At 35.5% G+C, this 21154-nt stretch overlaps 2 protein-coding genes across 2 annotated transcripts; one reads left to right on the top strand and one right to left on the bottom strand.

The window, feature by feature from the left end:
• Nucleotides 1–7142: 7142 nt before the first annotated feature.
• LOC140774853 (kinesin-like protein KIN-7J) lies at nucleotides 7143–13848 on the top strand. The gene is made up of 14 exons (XM_073118005.1): nucleotides 7143–7279; nucleotides 7892–8133; nucleotides 8749–8838; nucleotides 8929–9029; nucleotides 9131–9244; nucleotides 9350–9431; nucleotides 9515–9582; nucleotides 9672–9737; nucleotides 9819–9943; nucleotides 10072–10405; nucleotides 10752–10856; nucleotides 10948–12201; nucleotides 12870–13198; nucleotides 13314–13848. Coding segments are annotated over exons 1-14 (3237 nt in total). The 5' UTR covers nucleotides 7143–7277; the 3' UTR covers nucleotides 13639–13848.
• A 395-nt stretch (nucleotides 13849–14243) lies between these two features.
• Nucleotides 14244–19789, bottom strand: LOC140775295 (protein ACCUMULATION AND REPLICATION OF CHLOROPLASTS 6, chloroplastic). Its single transcript, XM_073118499.1, has 7 exons — nucleotides 19385–19789; nucleotides 19082–19312; nucleotides 18764–18988; nucleotides 17851–18111; nucleotides 16802–17747; nucleotides 15240–15376; nucleotides 14244–14686 (listed from the first exon to the last, which is right to left on the bottom strand). The coding sequence occupies exons 1-7, from the start codon at nucleotides 19676–19678 to the stop codon at nucleotides 14399–14401; spliced, it is 2382 nt and encodes a 793-aa protein (XP_072974600.1). The 5' UTR covers nucleotides 19679–19789; the 3' UTR covers nucleotides 14244–14398.
• Nucleotides 19790–21154: the final 1365 nt, after the last annotated feature.

The following is a 21154-nucleotide window of genomic DNA, read 5'->3' as shown; positions in this document are numbered from 1 at the left end:
GTCGCAGTGCCCTGCCTCCTCCTCCTTCTTCTTCTATAGCAGTCGCCTCCTTCTTGGGTAGCAGCAAGTCGCTACAGTGCCTCCTTCTCCTCCTGCTTCTTCTTCTTCTTCTTCTTTTTTGGCTCAACTTGGGTTCGATCTGGCTTCGGCTCGAATGAGATTTGATGATATATTCATTTTAAGCTCGAGCTCGACTCAAGTTGAGCTGAGCCAAGCCTGAACCCAATTCTAAGACTCAAAATTAATTTTTGAGCCGAACTTGAGATGAAGTTAGCTCGCTTAGGCTTGCGTCGTTTGCACCTCCTACGTAGATCCTTACAAGCGAATTATATCTTTTTCATATTCGGCACACAATTAAATTTATCAAACTCGAACATAAATTAACTGAAAATTCAACCCAAAATTCTATCTCCCATTCAGTCCACTTGATCTCATCTACTAGGCCTATCAGAATACTAATTAATCCCTACTTAATTCAATTAGTGAAAAAAAGGATCGATTTGTAGTGTAATATCAATTGGAAAGGCACTAACTCCTGTTTGTGATGAGTAGAATAAGCTTTTAGTTTTGGTAGTCTTTTTTAAAGGGGTTTTGTTTGACGTGGACGAGATTGTGAAATAATTAAACGGATAGTGTTGTTAGTGTTAGTGAGCTGTCATGCTGACAATTGGATAAGACCCTGGAAATGTCCAATGTGGCCCCACCCATGTTAGGCAGCAGATTATCTGCAGCGCAGATTGCAGGAATGTTCCTCCAACCTGAGTGGTTGGCTGGTGAGTTTTGAACATAGTGGTGCCAACTGCCAAGCTCTCTTTTGTTTGTATTAAACCTACAACTTCTCCTAGACCTTTTCTTAGTATATTTTGAGGTCACATTGGCTCAAAGTTGGTCAATTAAATCACAAGAGAGAAATAGAGAGAGAGAGAGACTATTTTATTTAATTTTTCGCTATTTAGGTCACTATTGTAGCCGGTAGTTGAGTTCTATCAGCCCATATTGACATCCGCATTTCATATTCTCTGTAAACATAAGAATTGTTAAAGTATTATATGCATATAGTTTAGACTTATTATGATTTATTTATTAAAACGACTTGTTCAACTGTTCACTAGCTTCTTTGTCTAGCCTATAATTAGTCTTCGGATGATCTACAAAATTTAAAAAAAACTTTTATCTTTTTTTAAAAGAAGATTAAAATTTATAGCATCTTAATTAATTATAATATTTGTAAACAATAGTTGAACTCCATAATCTTTCAATAATGAATTGCCTATTTCTCTACTAATGACCTATCAATTAAAAAAAACAAGCTGTTACCATTTTGTTTAGTTATTATTAGAAGTGCATGTAATATAATAAGAAGGTGATAGATATTAGTATAGAGATAGAAATATAATGCATTGAGAAGATGTTGGTTATTATATAACTAAATAGTCAGCTATAAACATACCATATAGGACATCTTATACATTAGTAGCATTCACAAAGACATTACAAAAGGAGTATTTTTTGTTCCATAAATGTTATCGCAAATTATAGTTTATTAATTTCCTATAGTTTGGCTCATTTTTAATTAACTTATATCCTTATGCTTCAAACTTAGGCTTATTCATTTATGCCTATATTCTAAACCAAGTCACAATTGTTAAATTTTTTATCCAAACCAAACTATCCTTTTCATCATTAGGGTAATTAAACCTTTTTAACGTTATCGACTAATTGACTTTGTGTAAACCACAATTAAGTTAAGTGCTTAAATTTAAAGTACACAGAGTAAACTATAATTTACTCTGAATGTTGTTATTAGTTCAAAATGTATTATTATATATTAGTATTAATAAGAGGATCTAGTTAATCAAGTTTAACATGTAATTAAGGAAGCTGATATAGATTCAAATTTCAACTATAGGTTCAAGTTTTAACTTCTAAAATATTATAAGATTCAAAAAGATTCGGAGCATCTTATACATAAAATAAGTAAGAGAAAAAAAAGAGAGAGATTATAAGGTACACTAGTTTATACAAAAGAGAAAAAGAAAATTTAAGGAGGCAATAATTGGGATTTTGTGGAAGAAACTCCTCCAAATGCCTTTGAAATTAGTAGGCTTCCATATTACCTTAATCTACAAACCAATTATTTGGTATTAAGATTCGTCAAACCATTGAAAAAAAGAGAGAGACATTTTACATAAATACTGGTGAGTTTTTTTAAAATATTATAATTGTTACTATGGTTACGAATCAGATCTGGACGTAAAAAAATTGTGAAAATTTATATGGAGGTAGCCTTAGAAGTTAAGGTTCTATACATCTGGTTTCACGAGAATCCCATGTCTAGATGAAAAGATATTAATAAAATAGTAGAGCGAGGTCAAACAAGGCAAAATGGTAATTAACTGACGTTTGCGGTGATCGTCGAAGGGTGGCGGACGGCTGTAAGGTAGGGTGGCTGTTGGTAGAGAAAAATGGCTAAGGTTTAAAGATCAGAATGTTTATACAGCTATGATCTATTTCCAAAAAGATAAGGTAGGGTGGCTGTGGGTAGAGAAAAATGGCTAGGGTTTAAAAAATCAGAATGTTTATACAGCTATAATTTATTCCTAAAAAGATAAATGCGATCTGATCTAATGGCTATAGTAAAAAGTAAAAATTAAAAATATTAACGCTAAACTCAGATTCATTTAATGATAATCTTCAACACATGTTCACTCATATTTATAGAAGTAAAAATTTTTAGCATATCGAATTCAACAGTATATCTAATTTATTTAAAATTTAAAATAATTAGATAAAGCTAACTAACTTGATTTGACTCAACTTAAGTGTAACAACTACATTCTTTAAAATATCAAAATTGTCACTAAAATCTTTTAACAAATTGTCATTATAGTTCTCAGAATATTCTTAATAAATTATCAAAGTTAATAGACACATATAAATACAAATGGCTAAACCACCCCTTCTTTTATGTTTAAAATATAAAGTGTTTATTAATAAATTTTGAAATAAAATATATTTCGTTGTACTATAGTATTATGTACAATATTGGATACCTTTTATACTATTATTAATATTTTACCCAAGGGTAAAATATTCTTTCCAATCACAATTAATTAGATTTAACTAATAGAATGATAGTCTAAAAGAGCTCAATGACTTCGGTGGCAATTATGAATATTTTAAGGAATGAAACGGTAATTATACTATTTTAAAAGTTGTCACTGTTAATTATGTAAAGATCTCTTTAAAATAAAAAGGTTATGCTTATTAATTAATCACAAGAACTTTAGGAAGACATGGTGGGCACGTTTAATTAAGAAATAATTACAATAGAGTCAAACACATTGGACTTCCAATCTTCACCAAAGAACATGATTAACATGATTGCCGGAGAAAATCCAAGAAAGGGGAGTGCAATTAGTTATTGAGTAGAAATTAATCTATAAAGAGATGTTTTAATTAGACTATGCTTATTATTTTACCGATAACAATCATAAATAAAATGACTATTATACCCATCATCTATCTGTTTATACTATTTCGTTCTATTAGATTATGTGAGAGTATTTTTGGCATTTTAAGAAAGTAACAATTTTTTGCTTAGTAAATACCATTTTTCTTATTTAGTAGACTTACGAGTATAATATGCATTATCTATTTGTCTTAAATTTTTAATTAACTGGTTATAAATGTGAATCGGATCAGATGGGATCACATCAAAAGGAGATTGGGCTCAATGTATTGAGTCTAATTATTTTATTTAGTTATTTAGTTTAGTTCGAGTCTCAGTAGGTTAGGATTTTATTTAATTAACTAAATCTAACTCTGTGCAATTTTAGAAAAATATTCATAAAATATTCTATATTTATCCAAATAATATCAAACTAGTTGGATTAGTTCGCCAACTTCAAGATCTACGATAAAATCACAACTTTTCTAGATAGAAAATCTATCTGTGGCGAAACGAAGGGTTAATTTGATAAGATAAGCAGTGAAGCGTAAAATTAATCCGAGAAAATAAGAAAGACTGGTTTAGCTGGTTTGTTAAGATTTTAACTTAGTTATTTTGCGACTTTATCTCCTTTTCAACTAGCCATTAGTGCATTTTCCCACCTCCTTTATTTCACCGTCAAAGTCTTTAGTTAGCTTACTTTAACTTCTAATCCCTTTTTTCTACAACAACTTTTTCCTAGCATCTATCTAGCTTGAAGGGCTATCAAGCTAGAGTTTAATTGCTCTTCGACCACTGTTCGATCAATATCTCAAGATCTAATCGTCCAAATCCTATGATATTAAATTCATTGGAAAGCTCCTTCAAAGAGCGACAATATATCCAAAATTTAAGAAGAGATCTCTATTAGATTGTTCGCAGATCTCCTCGAAAATTATAAACCTAATTAAGTCTAAAATTATTTCAGATCGGATCAAACCGGTTCGTAACATTATATAACAACTAACTCGTGGCCTGCCAGATAAATAAAGTGATCATATTATTTCTTATTGAAATAAAAATATTTTGTCTATTTGAAATAATATTTTTATATTTTCTAAATTATCATGATCTCTTTTCTCGAATATAACACTTGAGATTAAACAACAAAACTTATGGATTTGCTGATTTGGTAGAATTCTGTGTTTGAATCCTATTTTAGTGTTTTGGATGTTTATTTTCCTTTCACTCTATTAAAATTAGGTGTTCATATTAGATTATATCTGCCTATCATATTGTAGGCTGTTGACTTGATATTCTTTTGTAGCAAATAAGAGATTCTATCTATAAGTGATAAAAAATGAGGGTTTTAAGACACCCCAAGTTGTTAGTCCTATCAACTCATAAGAGAGAGTATGTGGTTAAAATTCTATCTCTGGATATTGAGATTAATATTTTATAAATCTTTTACTAAAAACATTATATGCTAATGGTTTGGGACTATTGGGATCAATTATAGGGTTAGCAAAAGTTGACTTTGATATGGTAACCTAGCCTTTATATGTGTTTGAGTTAAGCCTAATTCAGTTTGGGCCATAAATGGCTTAATCCGTCTATCCCAAACTCGTTTATAACTCTATCTGCTAACTCATTGATGACACGGTAACTAGTTTATGATTCGACTAATCTTTTTATAACACTAAAAAATCCACTTATAACTTGAAGAATATATATTTATAATCTAAATATTTTATATAACTCGTGCCATCCGATAACTTATTTATGACTCGAGTAACATATTCAATAAATATGTCGTGTTTGTATTTAGAATTTTTGATCCATTTAATAAACAAGTAGGCTAACTTGACCCATTTGCCACCTCTAATTAATTTCTTACCAATATCCATCTAGTTATCCACCTCCTCCTTGTATACCTAACACATTTATGATCTATTAAAAAGAGATAAATTATTACAATATAGTTAAAATGTAGGGTGTTATTTGTAAAATTTTTTTTCACTTTTCACCTCTATCGTTATTCTACCAATAAATCCCTAAACATTTTTTTATATATAAAACTTTTATATTTAGTACATAATGATTCCGTAATAGAAGGAGGAGTTAGGTGAGTTATGTTTTATAGTTCAGGATCATTATGTATATAAAAAATAAAGTTCAAGGGGTCGTTGCGTAATAGTGTGATAGTTGGGGGGTTGAAAATGAATTTAATTTTCTTTTGCGCACTTTACGTGAACAAAATCTTATTTCACGTGGACAGATTTATTTTTATTGGGCAACCTTTTCCGGGCCCCACGCTGAGCGAGAGTCGCGTGCAATTGAACCGTTTTTTCCCTCCCCCTTTTATCTCTTTTCCTTAAATTTCCATCTTGTGCACCATTGCCACGTCGTCAGCAGGAGACCCAAAGGATTAGGTAGAGCCAAAAGGAGTTAATTTTGGCTTAACCTTTAATTATAGCAATTAATTAAGAAAAATTTGGATTTGGTCGACTAAAATTACCCAAGCCAGAAGAAAAGAAATGCTTCGCTAGCCGAAGGCGCGGAACAAACTGCCGACAGTTTCTCCAACTGCCACTAAAATCTTTCCTAAAGAAAAAGAGATTTAAAAAAAAAGAAAGTAAATTTACCAATTGCACCTTTAAATTAGGCTTGTTATTATTTTTAAGCCCTCCATCTTAGATTTCTCATGGCCGGCAGCTGCAACTAGTTTTTTACATTTAGACCTATGAACTACTGCGTATTATTACACAGACCCTTTTATCTCTTTCTTGCAACACATTGATTCTTTTACCATTAGCTGTCCGTGTTAAAAGACTATTTTACTTTTATTTTAAATAAATAAATAAAACTAAAAACTATAAATAAAAGGATCGGTGTAAAAAAATGAGCAATGGTTGAGAGACCTATGTGTAATTAATGAGCTCTTAGTTTAATAACTCTTTCTTGCTGAACTAAAGCTGAGGATGGTCTTCAGCCAATAAAAACAAAAGACAGGGGTTTGACCGTAAATGTAATTTTTTTATTAGAGGGTTATTTATGTATAAAAAAATTTAGGAGGTAGGGGGTAAAATGAGAATAATCCGTTATATGTATTGCAAAAGGAAAAAAAAAATACCCCTTGATATTTTCACCCCCTCTTTTCTTAGTTTCTCCTAATGATCAATCTGTACTTCTGGCATCTTTGACTGTTTCCACAAAGGACAGCAAAATATTTAATGAGAAAATCACCTCCAAACAACCTAAAAACTAATAAGTTCTTATATATATATATATATATATTGCAAAATGCCAACCACTACTAATAAAATGCCACCACTTAGACTTTCTAAACTATTACTATTTTATATATATACCCTCTTAATTTTTTTTTACCCACATATATATATATCTCTTTGAATACAAAGAATTATACAGAGCTTTAGACTAAAAGAAATTATGTGGCTTAAAAGAGTTAATGTAGATAAAATTTGAGCAATATGCCCATAATATTTATATTTTTCTTTGAATATTCTTGATAAGATTAATCCCTAAAAACTAATTTTGGAAAGTAGAAATGTAAAATATTAAAAAAGGACTTCAGAAAAGCTCTCCAATTGGAAAGTTCTCTCAAGGGAGGGAGAGAGAGAGAGGGAGGGAGGGAGGGAGGGAGACAAGCCGACAAGAGGGGAGGAGAAGAAAGCTCTCGTGCATTACAACCACCAGTTCTCTCTCTCTCTCTCTCTTTTTACATTTTAACCCTCTCCAAATCTCCATTTCAGATCTCCCAGCCTGCAACATCCCTCTGCTCTCCTCTTCAATTCTATCTCCCTCAGCTGGGCCATCTTTTGCAATGTAAGTATCACCATCCTCCGGCGTTGCCTTCAAAATCCCATCTTGGTCTCTTCTTCTCCTCTCCCATGTGTGAATTGCTATTAAAAAATCATGGGAACGGAGGAGGTGGGAACGCTTACGACGTGGTAGGGACCATCCTGATGGAGAAAGCTCCAGTCTTGGACGGCGTCAAACGGGATCAAAATAATAAACATAAACGATTACAATAGCATTTGGAATGACAAAAGTTGATGTCTTGAAGTGACCGTAGACGAGCCGCTTTCCGGCGGGTCTCCGTCGTACGTTTGTCCTTAATCCAACCACATAACGACCTCTTCTCTACCCTCAATAGATGCTTCTCACCTTCCTATAGCTGTGCTTTTTTGTTTCTTGTGAGGGGAAAAAGAAAGTCCTTTGTTTACTTTGTTTCGTTGTTATCTTGGTTAATTTGACATAAAGATGAAGTTTTGGGTGGATGATGTAAAAGAGTGGACCTTCCTGTAGCTCTGTCTTGTTCCTTATGAAGAGAGAATAGCGAAAAGTCATTGATCTAGTACATTGTTTTGTTTTTGCTTGGTTAATGTTGATTTGGGTAATTTGATATAAAGGGAAGTCTTTCGGTGTGTGGTGTAGGAGAGGGAGGGAAGAGATGGGAGCTGCCGCGGGGGATGAGATGGCGGTAGAGGAGAAGGTGGAGGCTGCCGGAGGTGCGGGGAGGGAAGAGAGGATCTTAGTCTCTGTAAGGCTGAGGCCGCTTAACGCAAAGGAGATTGAGAAGAATGACATGTCTGATTGGGAATGCATTGATGCCACCACCGTCGTCTTCAAGAACAGCCTGCCGGAGAGGTCCATGTTTCCCACTGCATACACATTTGGTGAGTGATGATTTGGCTGCACGATTGGTTTTTGATGAAATGTGCCTGATCGAATTAATTGTGTAATGATTTGGTAATTAGGAAGTTTCAAGTTGCATCTTCTAACAATGTGAGTTATATTGGTTAAAAGATGTATCTAAGAATATGTTGAATCAGCATAAGGAACGAATTTGATTTAGTTTGATTATGCCTCTGGAAGGCCTTGTGAAGTTTATGAAGCTTTGGGGTATAAAATGTATATCCCTTTCTCTCTCTTGCTCTCTTTCTCTTTCTACAGCATTAGGTTAGAGTGCCTTGTAGAACAATATAATGTTCTGATTCAGGGGGCTTCCAGGTTTATAACATACATAAGGAGTGTATCTCTTTCTCGAAAAAGTGAGACGCACTACGGATTTGCATTTTTGTTAGCTGATGAAAAGTATTATAAAATGTGAATCAATTGCACTTTTGTGTTCTCTTGTCAGAAATTTTCAGAGTTCATGTTTTTATCCCATCAAATATGGTTTCTTTAGTGGATAAACATATTATTTGAACTAAATAACCTTGATGCGTTAATTGCTTATGGAGTTTTCTGACTCTCTTTTCTACTCTGCTGTTTCTCTTCATGGTACATAGACAAAGTATTTGGTTGTGATTGCACCACAAGACAAGTGTACGAGGAAGGTGCAAAGGAAGTTGCTCTTTCAGTTGTTAATGGAATTAATTGTATGTATAATTTTCTCATACATAATTAGATTCCCATCTCCTAGCATGCTGCCGTGTATGAAAATTCACAGTGCTCATATTCTTAATCAGCAAGCGTGTTTGCTTATGGGCAAACAAGCAGTGGAAAGACATATACAATGACTGGGATAACAGAGTATAGTGTAGCAGATATCTATGACTACATACAAAAGGTTAGCCACTGTACGAAACTAAGCAGTTATGATTTATGAATCCCCATTGTTTCATTTTGTAACTTTTTCTTTGCTAAGAGGTTCTTCCTCCCTTTATGTAGCATGCAGAGAGAGAATTTGTTTTAAAATTCTCAGCTATGGAGATATATAATGAAGCAGTGAGGGATCTTTTGAGCTCCGATGCCACTCCTCTTAGGCTTCTTGATGATCCAGAGGTAGACACTTCACCTTATCCAACAATCATGGTCACTGACTATAATTATCTTACAATCCTCACAGATTTATAATGGTCTTATTTTATGATCTTTCAACTTCAATAGAAAGGAACTATTGTAGAAAAACTTACAGAGGAAACTCTAAGGAACCAGGATCATCTTAAGGAGCTTCTTTCTATGTGTGAAGGTGTGAAATAAACTTCCTAGGATCATGCATACTTTCTCTCTGCTTCTTATTCGTTCACATGTACATTTTGGCTTCTATCGCAGCTCAAAGGCAGATTGGAGAAACTTCCTTAAATGAAATGAGCTCCAGATCTCATCAAATACTCAGATTGGTTTGCTCCTTTTTATCAAGTTAATTATATAGATTTTCCTCCAGAATTAGAGGAATTACAGATTTTTCTTGTCTATTTCCTTTACTCAGATAATTGAAAGTTCTGGTCGACAGTTCTCGGGAAAGGGCAGCGCAAGCACCCTGGCAGCCTGTGTGGTATAGAATTTATCTTATATAACATTTCTAAATCTTGACCCAAAGGGAAAATACAGATTCTAAATGTTTTCTTGGACACAGAATTTTGTTGACTTGGCAGGAAGTGAACGTGCATCTCAGGCATTATCAGCTGGTATGAGGCTAAAAGAAGGTTGCCACATTAATCGAAGTTTACTTACATTGGGAACTGTTGTTCGCAAGCTAAGGTTGTTGAACATTTTTGCAGTTCGACTTGCAAAATGTAACTAGATACCCATTAGTGACAATTCTTCAGTAAGAGATTCTTATCTAATTGATTGTGTATTGTTTATCACTTGTCATTACTTTGATGCAGCAAGGGAAGAAATGGACACATCCCATATCGAGATTCAAAACTGACACGCATATTACAAGCCTCGTTAGGAGGTAACGCAAGAACTGCCATTATTTGCACAATGAGCCCTGCACGAAGTCATATCGAGCAATCCAGAAATACTCTTCTATTTGCAAGCTGTGCAAAAGAAGTATCCACCAATGCACAGGTCAACGTTGTGATGTCTGACAAGGCACTGGTAAAGCATCTGCGAAGAGAACTTTCTAGATTAGAAGGTGAACTGAAATATGCAGGACTAGCGACTCCATGTTCTCATTCTGATGTCTTGAGGGAGAAAGATTCCCAGATTAAAAAGGTACAGATATACTAAACATGCAGATTACGATGAAATCATCATGGTCTATATATACATATATAAATTGTTCACTCCTGCATCTATAATATATTTGAGTTGTTTCCACATTTGTCTACCTCTTTTGACTTCACATCTACTTTTTATTTATCTCTAATCTGCAGTCTTTTTGCCACTTGTGGGTGTCCAGTCATACATTATAGCATTCTATGGTGTGCAATCCTTTGGCAAATTGAATGAACAATGTGCATATTTACATTTGTATCCAATTACAAGCTATCATTTGGGGCAGTGGCTTTCATTAATGTTGAATTCTAATCCTAATATACTCTCTTTTCTAACTCTTCAGATGGAGAAAGAGTTGAAGGAACTGATGCAGCAGAGAGACCTTGCTCAGTCTCGACTTGAGGATTTGCTCCGAGTTGTCAGGGATGATCACTCTTCAAGAGACTGGGTATTTATCCCTCTATTCAGAAGTGCTATGCTATAACTAGTCTCAGATTATGACTATATTCTCCAAATGCCATTTTTTTTCTTTCTTCTAGGATGAATTTAGCCAATCCTCAGCATACCATGTACGCAATGTATCTGAAGATGCATTTTCGATTTCTGAAGCATCTGGTGCTGTCTATCAAGATCAAGATTTTCTCCCCGCAATGTTTAGTGCATCAGATGTATACAACAATTGCGATAAGCATCATATAGAGCTTTCTGAGGATACAATGAAGCCGCACAGTACCTCTCCTATGGGAACATTCAGCAGTCCTAGGTTTTCTGGTGCTGTCCCACATCAGAGGCAGGAGGCAATTCTCCAAGCTGCTTGTGTTGATTATGAGGATCACTGCAAAGAAGTCCAGTGTATTGAGATAAATGATTTAAGCAGAAGCAGGAGTGAAGATTTTAACCTCTTACTTGCTGAAGAAAGTGATAGTCTGCTACCTCTCACTGATGCTGACAAGCTTGAAGATCAGGAATTGCAACATTCAGAAGGCACGGACTTGCTACCGGAGCAAGAAAGAGAACTTGAAAGTATGACAAGCACAGTAGACAATCTTATCACACCATACCCTGACGAATCTTCTCCATTCTACAATGATGTCGAACCATATACAGATGAATCATCTCCAGTCTTTAATGATGTCAAACCATATACAGAAGAATCATCTCCTGTCTTCAATGATGTCCTGACATATACAGATGAATCATCACCAACCTTCACTGATGTCAAACCATATATGGAGGAATCATCTCAAGTCTCCAATGATGTCAAACCATATATGGATGAATCATCTCCGCTCTTCACTGATGTCAAACCATATACAGATGAATCGTCTCGAGTCTCCAATGATGTGAAACCATGTATGGATGAATCATCTCGAGTCCACAATGTTGCCAAGACATATTATGAATCTCTAGTCTCAATAAGAGATACTCCGAATTCCAGAGATTCAGCATTAACTAGAAGTAGAAGTTGCAGGGCAAGTTTGATGCTTTCTTCAACTTGCTGGTGTGAGGATTTGGAACACGCTGACAGGACACCTCCGGATAACTTCTTCAGGGACTTTCCAGGAAGGCCTGAAGGAGTCCGAAGAAGACTTGAAACAGAAAACTGTGATCATCAAAATGGAAGCTTTTCACCTGAAGGATCTCAGGCTTCTGAAAAGTTCACCCTTGATGAAATGGTTAAAACACCTGATATGAGCACTATTTATGAAGAGAACAATACTGACAATAGCAGCTTCGTTGGAGGACACGAGTTGGTTCAAAATCACTACCCAAGACGACTCCCTGATGATCAGGTTTGAATAACTATACCAACATGAAACCTTTTCTTTTCTTACATATTTATATCTTTTTAATGCATGTTGTCTAGAAGTTGTTGTGTGTTCATATGCCGAAACATAATCATGCATTACTTTTCTTTGTTATTCTGTATGATCTAATGTTTCACAGTATCTTCTTTTTCCTCCATTGTACTGAAGCTGGATTATCCATGATTACTACTGGACAGCATTCTGGATAATGGATGATAAAACTATAAAAATTTTGAACACTAAAGTAAGACAAGGGGGTTATTTAATAGGGTTAATTAAAGACTTTGTTGAAATTGTAACGAAGATAGGGTATATTTATGACTAATATGAGAATCCAAAAAACTATGTTTGTATTGATATAGGATGAAAGTATTTTCACTATTGCGACAATTCTATGAAACATAATAATCATATAATTGGTCAGTTTTGATACTTTTCATACCTTTGTTGATTCACCTGTCTCTATCTTCTAGTCCAAGACATGTTCTTGAACTGATGCAAGTTCTCCTAATTATGATGTTCTCTTTTACTGATCTAGTTAAATTTGTACAACCTAGACCATTGATGTAACATCATTATGTTCTATCTCTGTTTTTGATGGATCCTAGCAGTATTTGTCACAAAACTGACGCTTGTCGATCCTATAATTTCAGTATTCACATCACACGACCACTGAAGATTTTGGGGTTGAAAAATTTTTGAAGGACACTTGCATTGCTCCAGCACTGAATTCCTCACGATCTCCTACTCAATGGCCCTTTGAGTTTGAGAAAAAGCAACAAGAGATAATTGACCTTTGGCATGCATGCAATGTTTCCTTAGTTCATCGGTCTTACTTCTTCCTGCTCTTTAAGGGAGATCCGACAGACTCTATCTATATGGAAGTGGAACATAGAAGACTCTCCTTCCTTAGAAACTCCTTCTCTGGCAATCTCGTTAAACCAGCAGGCGTAGGCGAGCCCAATATGGTGATTGCATCAAGGTGTGGTTGTGTTCTTGTGGTATTCCTCTCTAAGATATAATATTCTATCTACATGAAATACTGCACATTGATTGTTCATCAACCCTGTGTGATGGAAGTTCATGACTATTGGCAGCTTGAAGAATCTTCGACGCGAAAGGGAGATGCTGTACAGGCAGATGCTGAAGAAGTTGCACTCAGAGGAAAGAGAGAGCCTTTACACCAAGTGGGGGATCGCATTGAAATCTAAGCAGCGAAGATTACAGCTCTCCCATCTCGTGTGGACGAAAACCGATATTGAACATGTCAGAGAAAGTGCAACTCTTGTCGCAAAAGTGGTTGGACTCTTGGAGTCAGGCCTGGCCCTCAGGGAAATGTTTGGATTAAGCTTCACACTCACACCAGAGAGGACTAACCGAAGATCTTACAGCTGGAAACATGGTAGGTCTTCTCTCAAATGAGCACAATGACAGCTGAAGATGGTAGGTATATAATAGTTGAGGAGGCTGAAGATATGGAGAGCAATTGACTCCTTTGGCTTGGGTATCTAATAATTTTTTGTTCCTCTTTTCCTTTTATATATGTGATTCTTTGAGTGTCATTGTTTTATAGAGAGATTTGTAAATGTGCTGTGGTTAACCAGATTATATAAAGTTGCACTTTTATTGTGAGTTTGTATCTACATTTAATCACAAAAGCTTGGTGAAAAATGGTAATGCAGCCATTTGTATTCCTTTTCCTGTATAAAAATGATCGTATATTTATCTTATATATTCATCATTTCATAATATAATCACTCCCTTTGAATTGTGCATAAACTAATGGAAGAAGAATTTGAAATGTCTCAAATAGTTGAGGGGATAATATGACAAAAGATAATTGTATATAAAAACAGATCATAGTTCAAATTTAAAACAAGAGAAAATTATATGATTATCGTTAAAATTTAACACATGCTCAGCTATCATCTGAAATAGTAAAACTTACAGGAAGTTCTAACATATTACTTAGATGAAACACACTATCAGCTTACTGAAACATTCTATTAATTATTTTATGCAAGATGGCAAGAAAGCATTTCTCTGGAGCTTCAAAACTGGTTAAGTTATGAGTCGCTCAGAACTCAAACGAACCACAGGATAGTGAATATATCTATGTCCAAAATAAGGGAGTAAAATGATTATTTACATTAATTACAAAGGGGCTTACATCATCCAAAGATTATTTCAGCACTGCTCCCTCTGTGATCTTCCAGCCAGAGTTGGAATAAGCCATCTCATACCTTGTGGTATAGGCGGTGCTGTATGAGTCATTGTGTTCCGATTGAACAACATCGGTTAACTGTGCCGCTTCATCAATAGTTGCCTCCACAGTTGCTCGACGGCCATCTAAGGATACAGTAATGCTGTCAATTGTCACACCTAACAGGGTGTACTCCCAGAACCAACCATGCTGTGCAATCTCTGCAGCCCGGTCGGTCCATATGTTCAGCATCCTGCCTCCTAGAACCTGTCAGTTTTTCAAAAGTAAAAAAGTATGTTCTTAAAAATCAAGGTAAGTATAATGATAATGCAAGAACTAAAGGAGTAAAGGGATTTCAAAAAAATCTCATATTTCCACATTGTCTGCAAAACACATGTTCAACAGATCTTTGCTCATACAACCATTATTCCAGTTTTATGACAGGGATAAATTTAGTTCATGCCAATGAATGACCAAGTTTTGCCTCAGTTCAGCACATGTGCACAATCTTGTCTCATCAACCAAGAACATCATACTTACATTGCTGTGGGTTTATTCAGAATGGCATATGCCAAATTAACAAGGTCTAATCCTCAGGGCAGCTACTTGCAAGAATAGCAATTGTTTCCTTAATAATATTGAGTTTTACCTATTGAGATAAATGGGCTCTGGTCCAAAATAACAGGCATAACATTTCATTGTCCAGCTAATAATTTAAAAAACTGCCAAAATGATTGATTTTCAAAATAATTTATTTGTAACTAGATAAATCATGGTCTGCGTCCTCAATAATGGTGGAAAGGAAGCTTGAATCTCTCACCTCTTGCAGTTTTGAAAGACAATGATCTGGTCCTAGAGCCAGTGATTTAATATTTTGCCACTTGCGAACAAGAGATTCTGCTAACCTTGCATCCATCCTGGGTACTTCTTCCACAGAGTCCTCATCTACAGGATCACCTTTCCACAAAAATATAATAGAAAATATAAATATTTCATGTCCAAGAGAAAGATGACAGAAGGGAGACCATTTAAGAGCATCTTAAGCCAATAAACCAGATAATAATTGAGTTTTATAATACGTAATAACCAACACCATGCATATCAATGCTCCTAAAAGAATCATGATGGAGGTCAATGTCAACTAGATAACATGTGGCTTTTGACTCAGCATAACCATGTTTCTCAATGAGGATCACAAGCCATACTTTTTTACCAAATAAATACTGAGGAAGCAATGCATGGTTAACCAATCACTAAGATAATTTTTAGACATTTTTCATACAGCTTTTGACAAAAGAAGCATAACTACCCAGAAGGCTAAACTATTATCATGCAAATATTGATACACTAGCAATCCAGAAAGGGCTATAGCTCACCTTCTTAAAGAAAAAAACACTTCTATGGTGCATAAATCCTTGACTTCCATTCTAAGACTAAAATAAAGAGTCATATTGAGAATGAAAATATTAATATAACTGAACACAGATAAATAATTAAGACACACAAGATAAGTCAGCATCATACCTAGTTACCTACAGTTTTTTGTAGCATTTTCATAGTTCTAACAAAAAAATAATCAATTTTCTTTCTTGGATGTGTTTATCTATGAAAGATTCGAAGAAACTAGATTTCACCATAAGTTAGCTATCCATAAACTGATAAAAGAAATAGAGAGCAAATTAATAAACTCTCCATGACCATGACTCTCATGCATTGTCACAACTAGTTGGTCAGGCTTACAAACTTTCAATGGCCATTTGTTCAAGTTACTGGAAACGACCCATCATTATTCATCAGAACTCATCTGTGTCGAATAAATCTTTCAGTTCCGTATCTAAGTATTCAACATAGTTTTGGATGGCTGCTTATAAGACCACATAGGATTCTGAAGGATATATTGTGGCCTCAAACAATATTAATGGACTGTCATGACATTGTTTTCAGTTGGTAAAACCCTTGCCTCAAAAAACTGTTCGTTAACGAGTGAACTCCTTTTAACATATAAAACCAGAAATTCACTAGAATGAAAAGAGTAAATTGTAGAAAAACAAGTCACCCTCCAAAGATTTTTCTTGCTCCATATCTTTTAAGAGCCAGAACATGGGCAAAGAAAAAATAAGGAGATTTTGAAAAGAAATGAGTAGAAGATTTGTGGTTTATAAATTTGTTTTGTTGGTCACTAGTTCCAAAATTACTTCACTTTCTGAAGCAATAACACTTATATTGTGAAGAAGTGGCCGATAATATAGAAGTAATGTGCTTCCAATATTAATATGGAAATCAAAAAGCATATGCAACTTCTAGAAAGTCAATGACGTTCTATGCCTTCAGTTTTAGTCCCATTGTCAACATAAATGAAAGGAATTTGGTCTTCTCTCTTACTTGGATTTACAACATTAGCAGCCATTGCAGACCCTAGCTCCTTCTTAGCAGCAGGAAACCAGCTTCTACCAGGTAAAAACTTGAGCCCAACTACTGTTAACAATACTACCACAACACCAGCAGACATAATCTTCACAGTTGCACTTTTGGTATCGTAAGTCAGATCTTGCACACTGGGATCTTCAGAGTTGGGATTTCCAGAAATCACAGGCTGAAAAGATGAACTATATTGATCAATTTTCACCATTGAGTCCTTAGCATCTGTTTCGGGAACAAGACGTTGGGCATCAATGGATACTTCTGTAGTTGACCCTTTTTTATTGTTTACTGGTGGAAAAACCTTGCGGAATGCCTGAAGAGCACTTGATTTCACAGTACCAAGTGCAGCTGTGGCCTCAGCCCCAATCTTTGCTATTGCTGCAGCTGCAACTAAAGGTGAAGAACCACCACCTTCCATCTTCTCCAGATACCTTAAGACCATTGGGTCATCGTAATAATCCCCAAGGGTGAAGTGAATATCTTGAGTATCCCTAAATCTAGGAAAAACCACCTCGAACAGCCATGTCTCTAAGAGTTTGCAAAGGCCTGGAAGGAGATCGTCATCTTGGTCGATGTTAGAGTTCTCCATTATGAATTCTATAACTTTTGGATCTCTATATTGTGAATCTTCACTATCAATGCCCAACAACATGCGACACTTATCAAGATCCCCTACAAGCAGGGAACAAAGTCCCCTCTCAAGTGCAGGATCTATTTCATCATCAGAATAAGTGGTGTACTCAGAAGCAGCCTTGATCTCCTGAAGTTGTTGCAGAAAATCATCTGCCCTCATGACAAGATGTGGTTTCTTACCCACAACAGCCTGGGCAACATAAGCAAGTGCCACACTGTGGAATTCAAACCTCTCTGGTGGTATACTGCTTGGGGTTGCATAATAAAGGTCTACCTTTATATCATAAAAAGCAAAAGGTGAGTAAATTTCAGAAAGAGGTACAGATACGTCTCTGTTAGGAAAAGACTTTAGGCTTTCAGAAAACTATCCCACAAACCTGCTCAGCCGCTGTCATGCATAAAAAAGCTTCATTCATGAAGTTTTCTCGAGTGAATCCTCCTCCAATAGCAGCTGCACCTCCTCTACCAACAGTCCATAATATGTTCCGCACACCATGAAGGCCTTCCTCCCTTTTAACTCGGTGCTCCTCGTCAAGAGGCAATGCAAGAAGCTCGAGTATGCAACGAGGAGTTATCTCTTCAAGGGTCTCATTGATCTGTGTCATCAGATCTGGTGCGAGGTTGGTTGCCCCTTCCTCCTGCATTACACCTAACCTTTAGTGAAAAAGCATCGACAGAATCCTGGTTCCAAAGCCGCAACAGGAAACTGCAAGATTAATAGCATCACTAATTGGATTCTGCATCTTGAATTATTTAAATGACCTTGCATGTTCACGATTATTTTTCTCCTCCTTTTGGTGAAAGGGTTCGGAGGCTGAAGATGCAAGATCACCCACTTTCCCACATGCTAGAGCAATCTACTCTAGTAATTTGGATGTAAAAGCAGCGTACTTCTTATTTTGCAAGAGATAAAAGAAGTGTAATATGAATCAAAACTAAATAGAAAGGCAAAAATGATGTTCAATTTGCTGGAAGTAAATAGTTCAAAAATGGATTTTCATATTTCAACTGATATCTCAAAGTGGATATGGCTACCAAAATGTAATATCTATGATGCTGCAGAAAACAAGCTTCATCTTTCCATAGTTGTAAATTTGTAATTTCTCAATATGTTGGTTACACGAGTCCATTTGTATCAAGATATTCGCTCATTTACACCCGACACAGAACTAAAGAATATGACTGAACTAAAGATGAGAAGCTAACTGGATAACTCTGATCATCACTATAAGCTAGTATATCACATATTACGCGTCCTGATAAAGGAAATGCAAAACAATTATGTTTTACCTGCAGGAGCTTCAAGGCCCTCTCAAGCACCTCACAGCACCTCACCACATCCGGCGGACTCAACGCCATCGCATCCCTCGAGAGATCCACATATGCCAGTGTCATTACAAGCACCACATCCTGCTTAAAAGGCTTCGGCAGCCGCTCCATCAGCAATCTCCCACCAACCCCGAGAACCACCTCTGTCTCCCCGGCTTCCTGCAATACGCACAATGCGCCCGGAACCTGCTCGACAGAATGACCGAACACCAATTCCATCAATCCAAGTTACAGACAAGCTAAAATTCTCAATTTGCAATCACCAAAGACGAACGACACCTTGTCCCAGCCCACGTCGACGATGAGAGCAGCGTCTCGATCCTCCGCGAGGCCACGATTGTAGTCTTCGCGGGCGTCCGGGTCAGATAGTGTGTCGCAAGCGGCTTGCAAAATCTGCCTCCGGCCAATGAGCGCCTCCGAACTGAAACTATACTGCGGATGACGGGAAATCTTCGCCTCGAACGCCCTCCGAATGCCATCTCGGAGGAAGTGGTTCTCGGCCCCAAGAACCTGAAACGAAGAACCCGAGTCAAGAACTCAATTGGGTACCGCTTAGAAAGTCGAAAGACGCGATCTTGAGACCTTGTAGAGATTGAGGGGGAGCGGAAGAGTGCGGTCGGTGGAGGTGGGGGGAGGAGGGGGAGGCAGGAGAGAGAGGAGAGTGGTACTTCCGGAGGAGGAGGAAGAAGGTGGCGGTTCGGAGGAAGGGAGGAGGTGGAAGTCGCCGAGGAGGCGCTCGGCCCACTTGCTGGAGCGGCAAATGGAGGTAGAAGGAGAGGGGAAAGAGGCGAAGGGCTTTGGGGGTTTAACGGGGAAGTGGTGAGGGTGATGGATGAGGAGAGGAGGTTGGGATAAGAGAAGGTTGAATGTCTCCATTGAAGGAGAGGAATTGGTTCTTCTTCGCTTTCCCTTTGGATCCTAATTTGGGTTTGGTGGTGTTCTCCTCGTGTTCCTCTTCGCTCTTCGTTTGATCGATATTTGTTTGGAGTTATTTCGGACTACGGGGAATGGTATACGGGGTTTTGCTTCGAGATTCGGAGATAATTGGCGGCAGATGATGGTCCATCTGATGTAGGTTTTATGAGCGCAAATTTGCCATTACTTTCTTATTAATATATATATAAGATAGTTTACAAATCATACCATATATATTATCTATTTTATGATTCCCACTTCATATTTGATAATTTTCTTCTTTTTCTCTATAATTAACATTTAACGCACTTGATATCATCTAAATTACTAAAATACTCTTACCATTATTTTTTCTCCTCTTTGCCCATCCTCTAAAAAAGGCACGAGTAATTTAGATATTTAAAAATTATTTTATATATTATAATATAATATTTCTTTACGGGTACCGTTTAAATTAACGGAAGGAGTTAAATATGAATTATAAGAAAAAAATAGAAATCGAGTTATAAAAACTTTAAAGACGGAAACATGAATCACAAATAGATAAAATATAGGATGTGATTTATAAAATTCTCTTATGTAATTAGTATAATAGGATGGCAAAACTACAATGTCTAATTAGTTTAGGAAGTAATTAAATCTATATATATAACAATTTGTTTAGAGCATCTCCAACGTTGGCTCCATATTTAGGCTCCAAATATGGAGCCAAAAATGGAGTAAGAGCCCGGTGCACTCTAACGGACCGGGCTCCATATATATTAAAATAATAATATAATATATATTATTATATTAGCTATTTTAAATTATTTAATAGATTATCTTAGCGTTATTATTTTTTAATAAAAAATATATGATTAGAAAACTCTCATCGAAATCTTTAAAATAAGACTAATATTCAATAGTTTCAAAAGTAATTTTTAATTACTAATTTTTTAATTAAACGCATCGAAATTACATTACACGAAATAAACATCGAAATAAGTATTTTAATTTTTAATATTTATATTGGGAATAATTTTGAGTAATTATATTTTAGGATACATAATTTATTAGACTCATTTTTATAAATAATAAAAAAATTAAAATTTAAAATAATTCAAAAATAATTTAATATTAGACTCATTTTTATAAATAATAAAAAATTTAAAATTTAAATTAACTCAAAAATAATTCAATATTAGACTCATTTTAAAGGTCTCGACCTTTCCAATGGTATTATTTTTGTTAAAAATCGATTAGTAAAACTAATTATATACTCAGTTTAACTAACTAAATTATTTAATAAATAATACAAATGGAATTAAAATTATTGAATATAATAATTATTGGGTAATTTTGATATTTTTAAAAAGTTGAAATGACAAATAGAGCCGGACTCCATTCTCCAAATTTGGAGCCCCACTATTCCTAACTCCAAATTTAGAGCTAGATTTA

The sequence above is a fragment of the Typha angustifolia genome, chromosome 2 (genome assembly GCF_048772165.1).
Source record: "Typha angustifolia cultivar Huaian chromosome 2, ASM4877216v1, whole genome shotgun sequence".
NCBI lineage: Eukaryota > Viridiplantae > Streptophyta > Magnoliopsida > Poales > Typhaceae > Typha > Typha angustifolia.
This window is presented reverse-complemented; position numbering and strand designations above follow the sequence as displayed.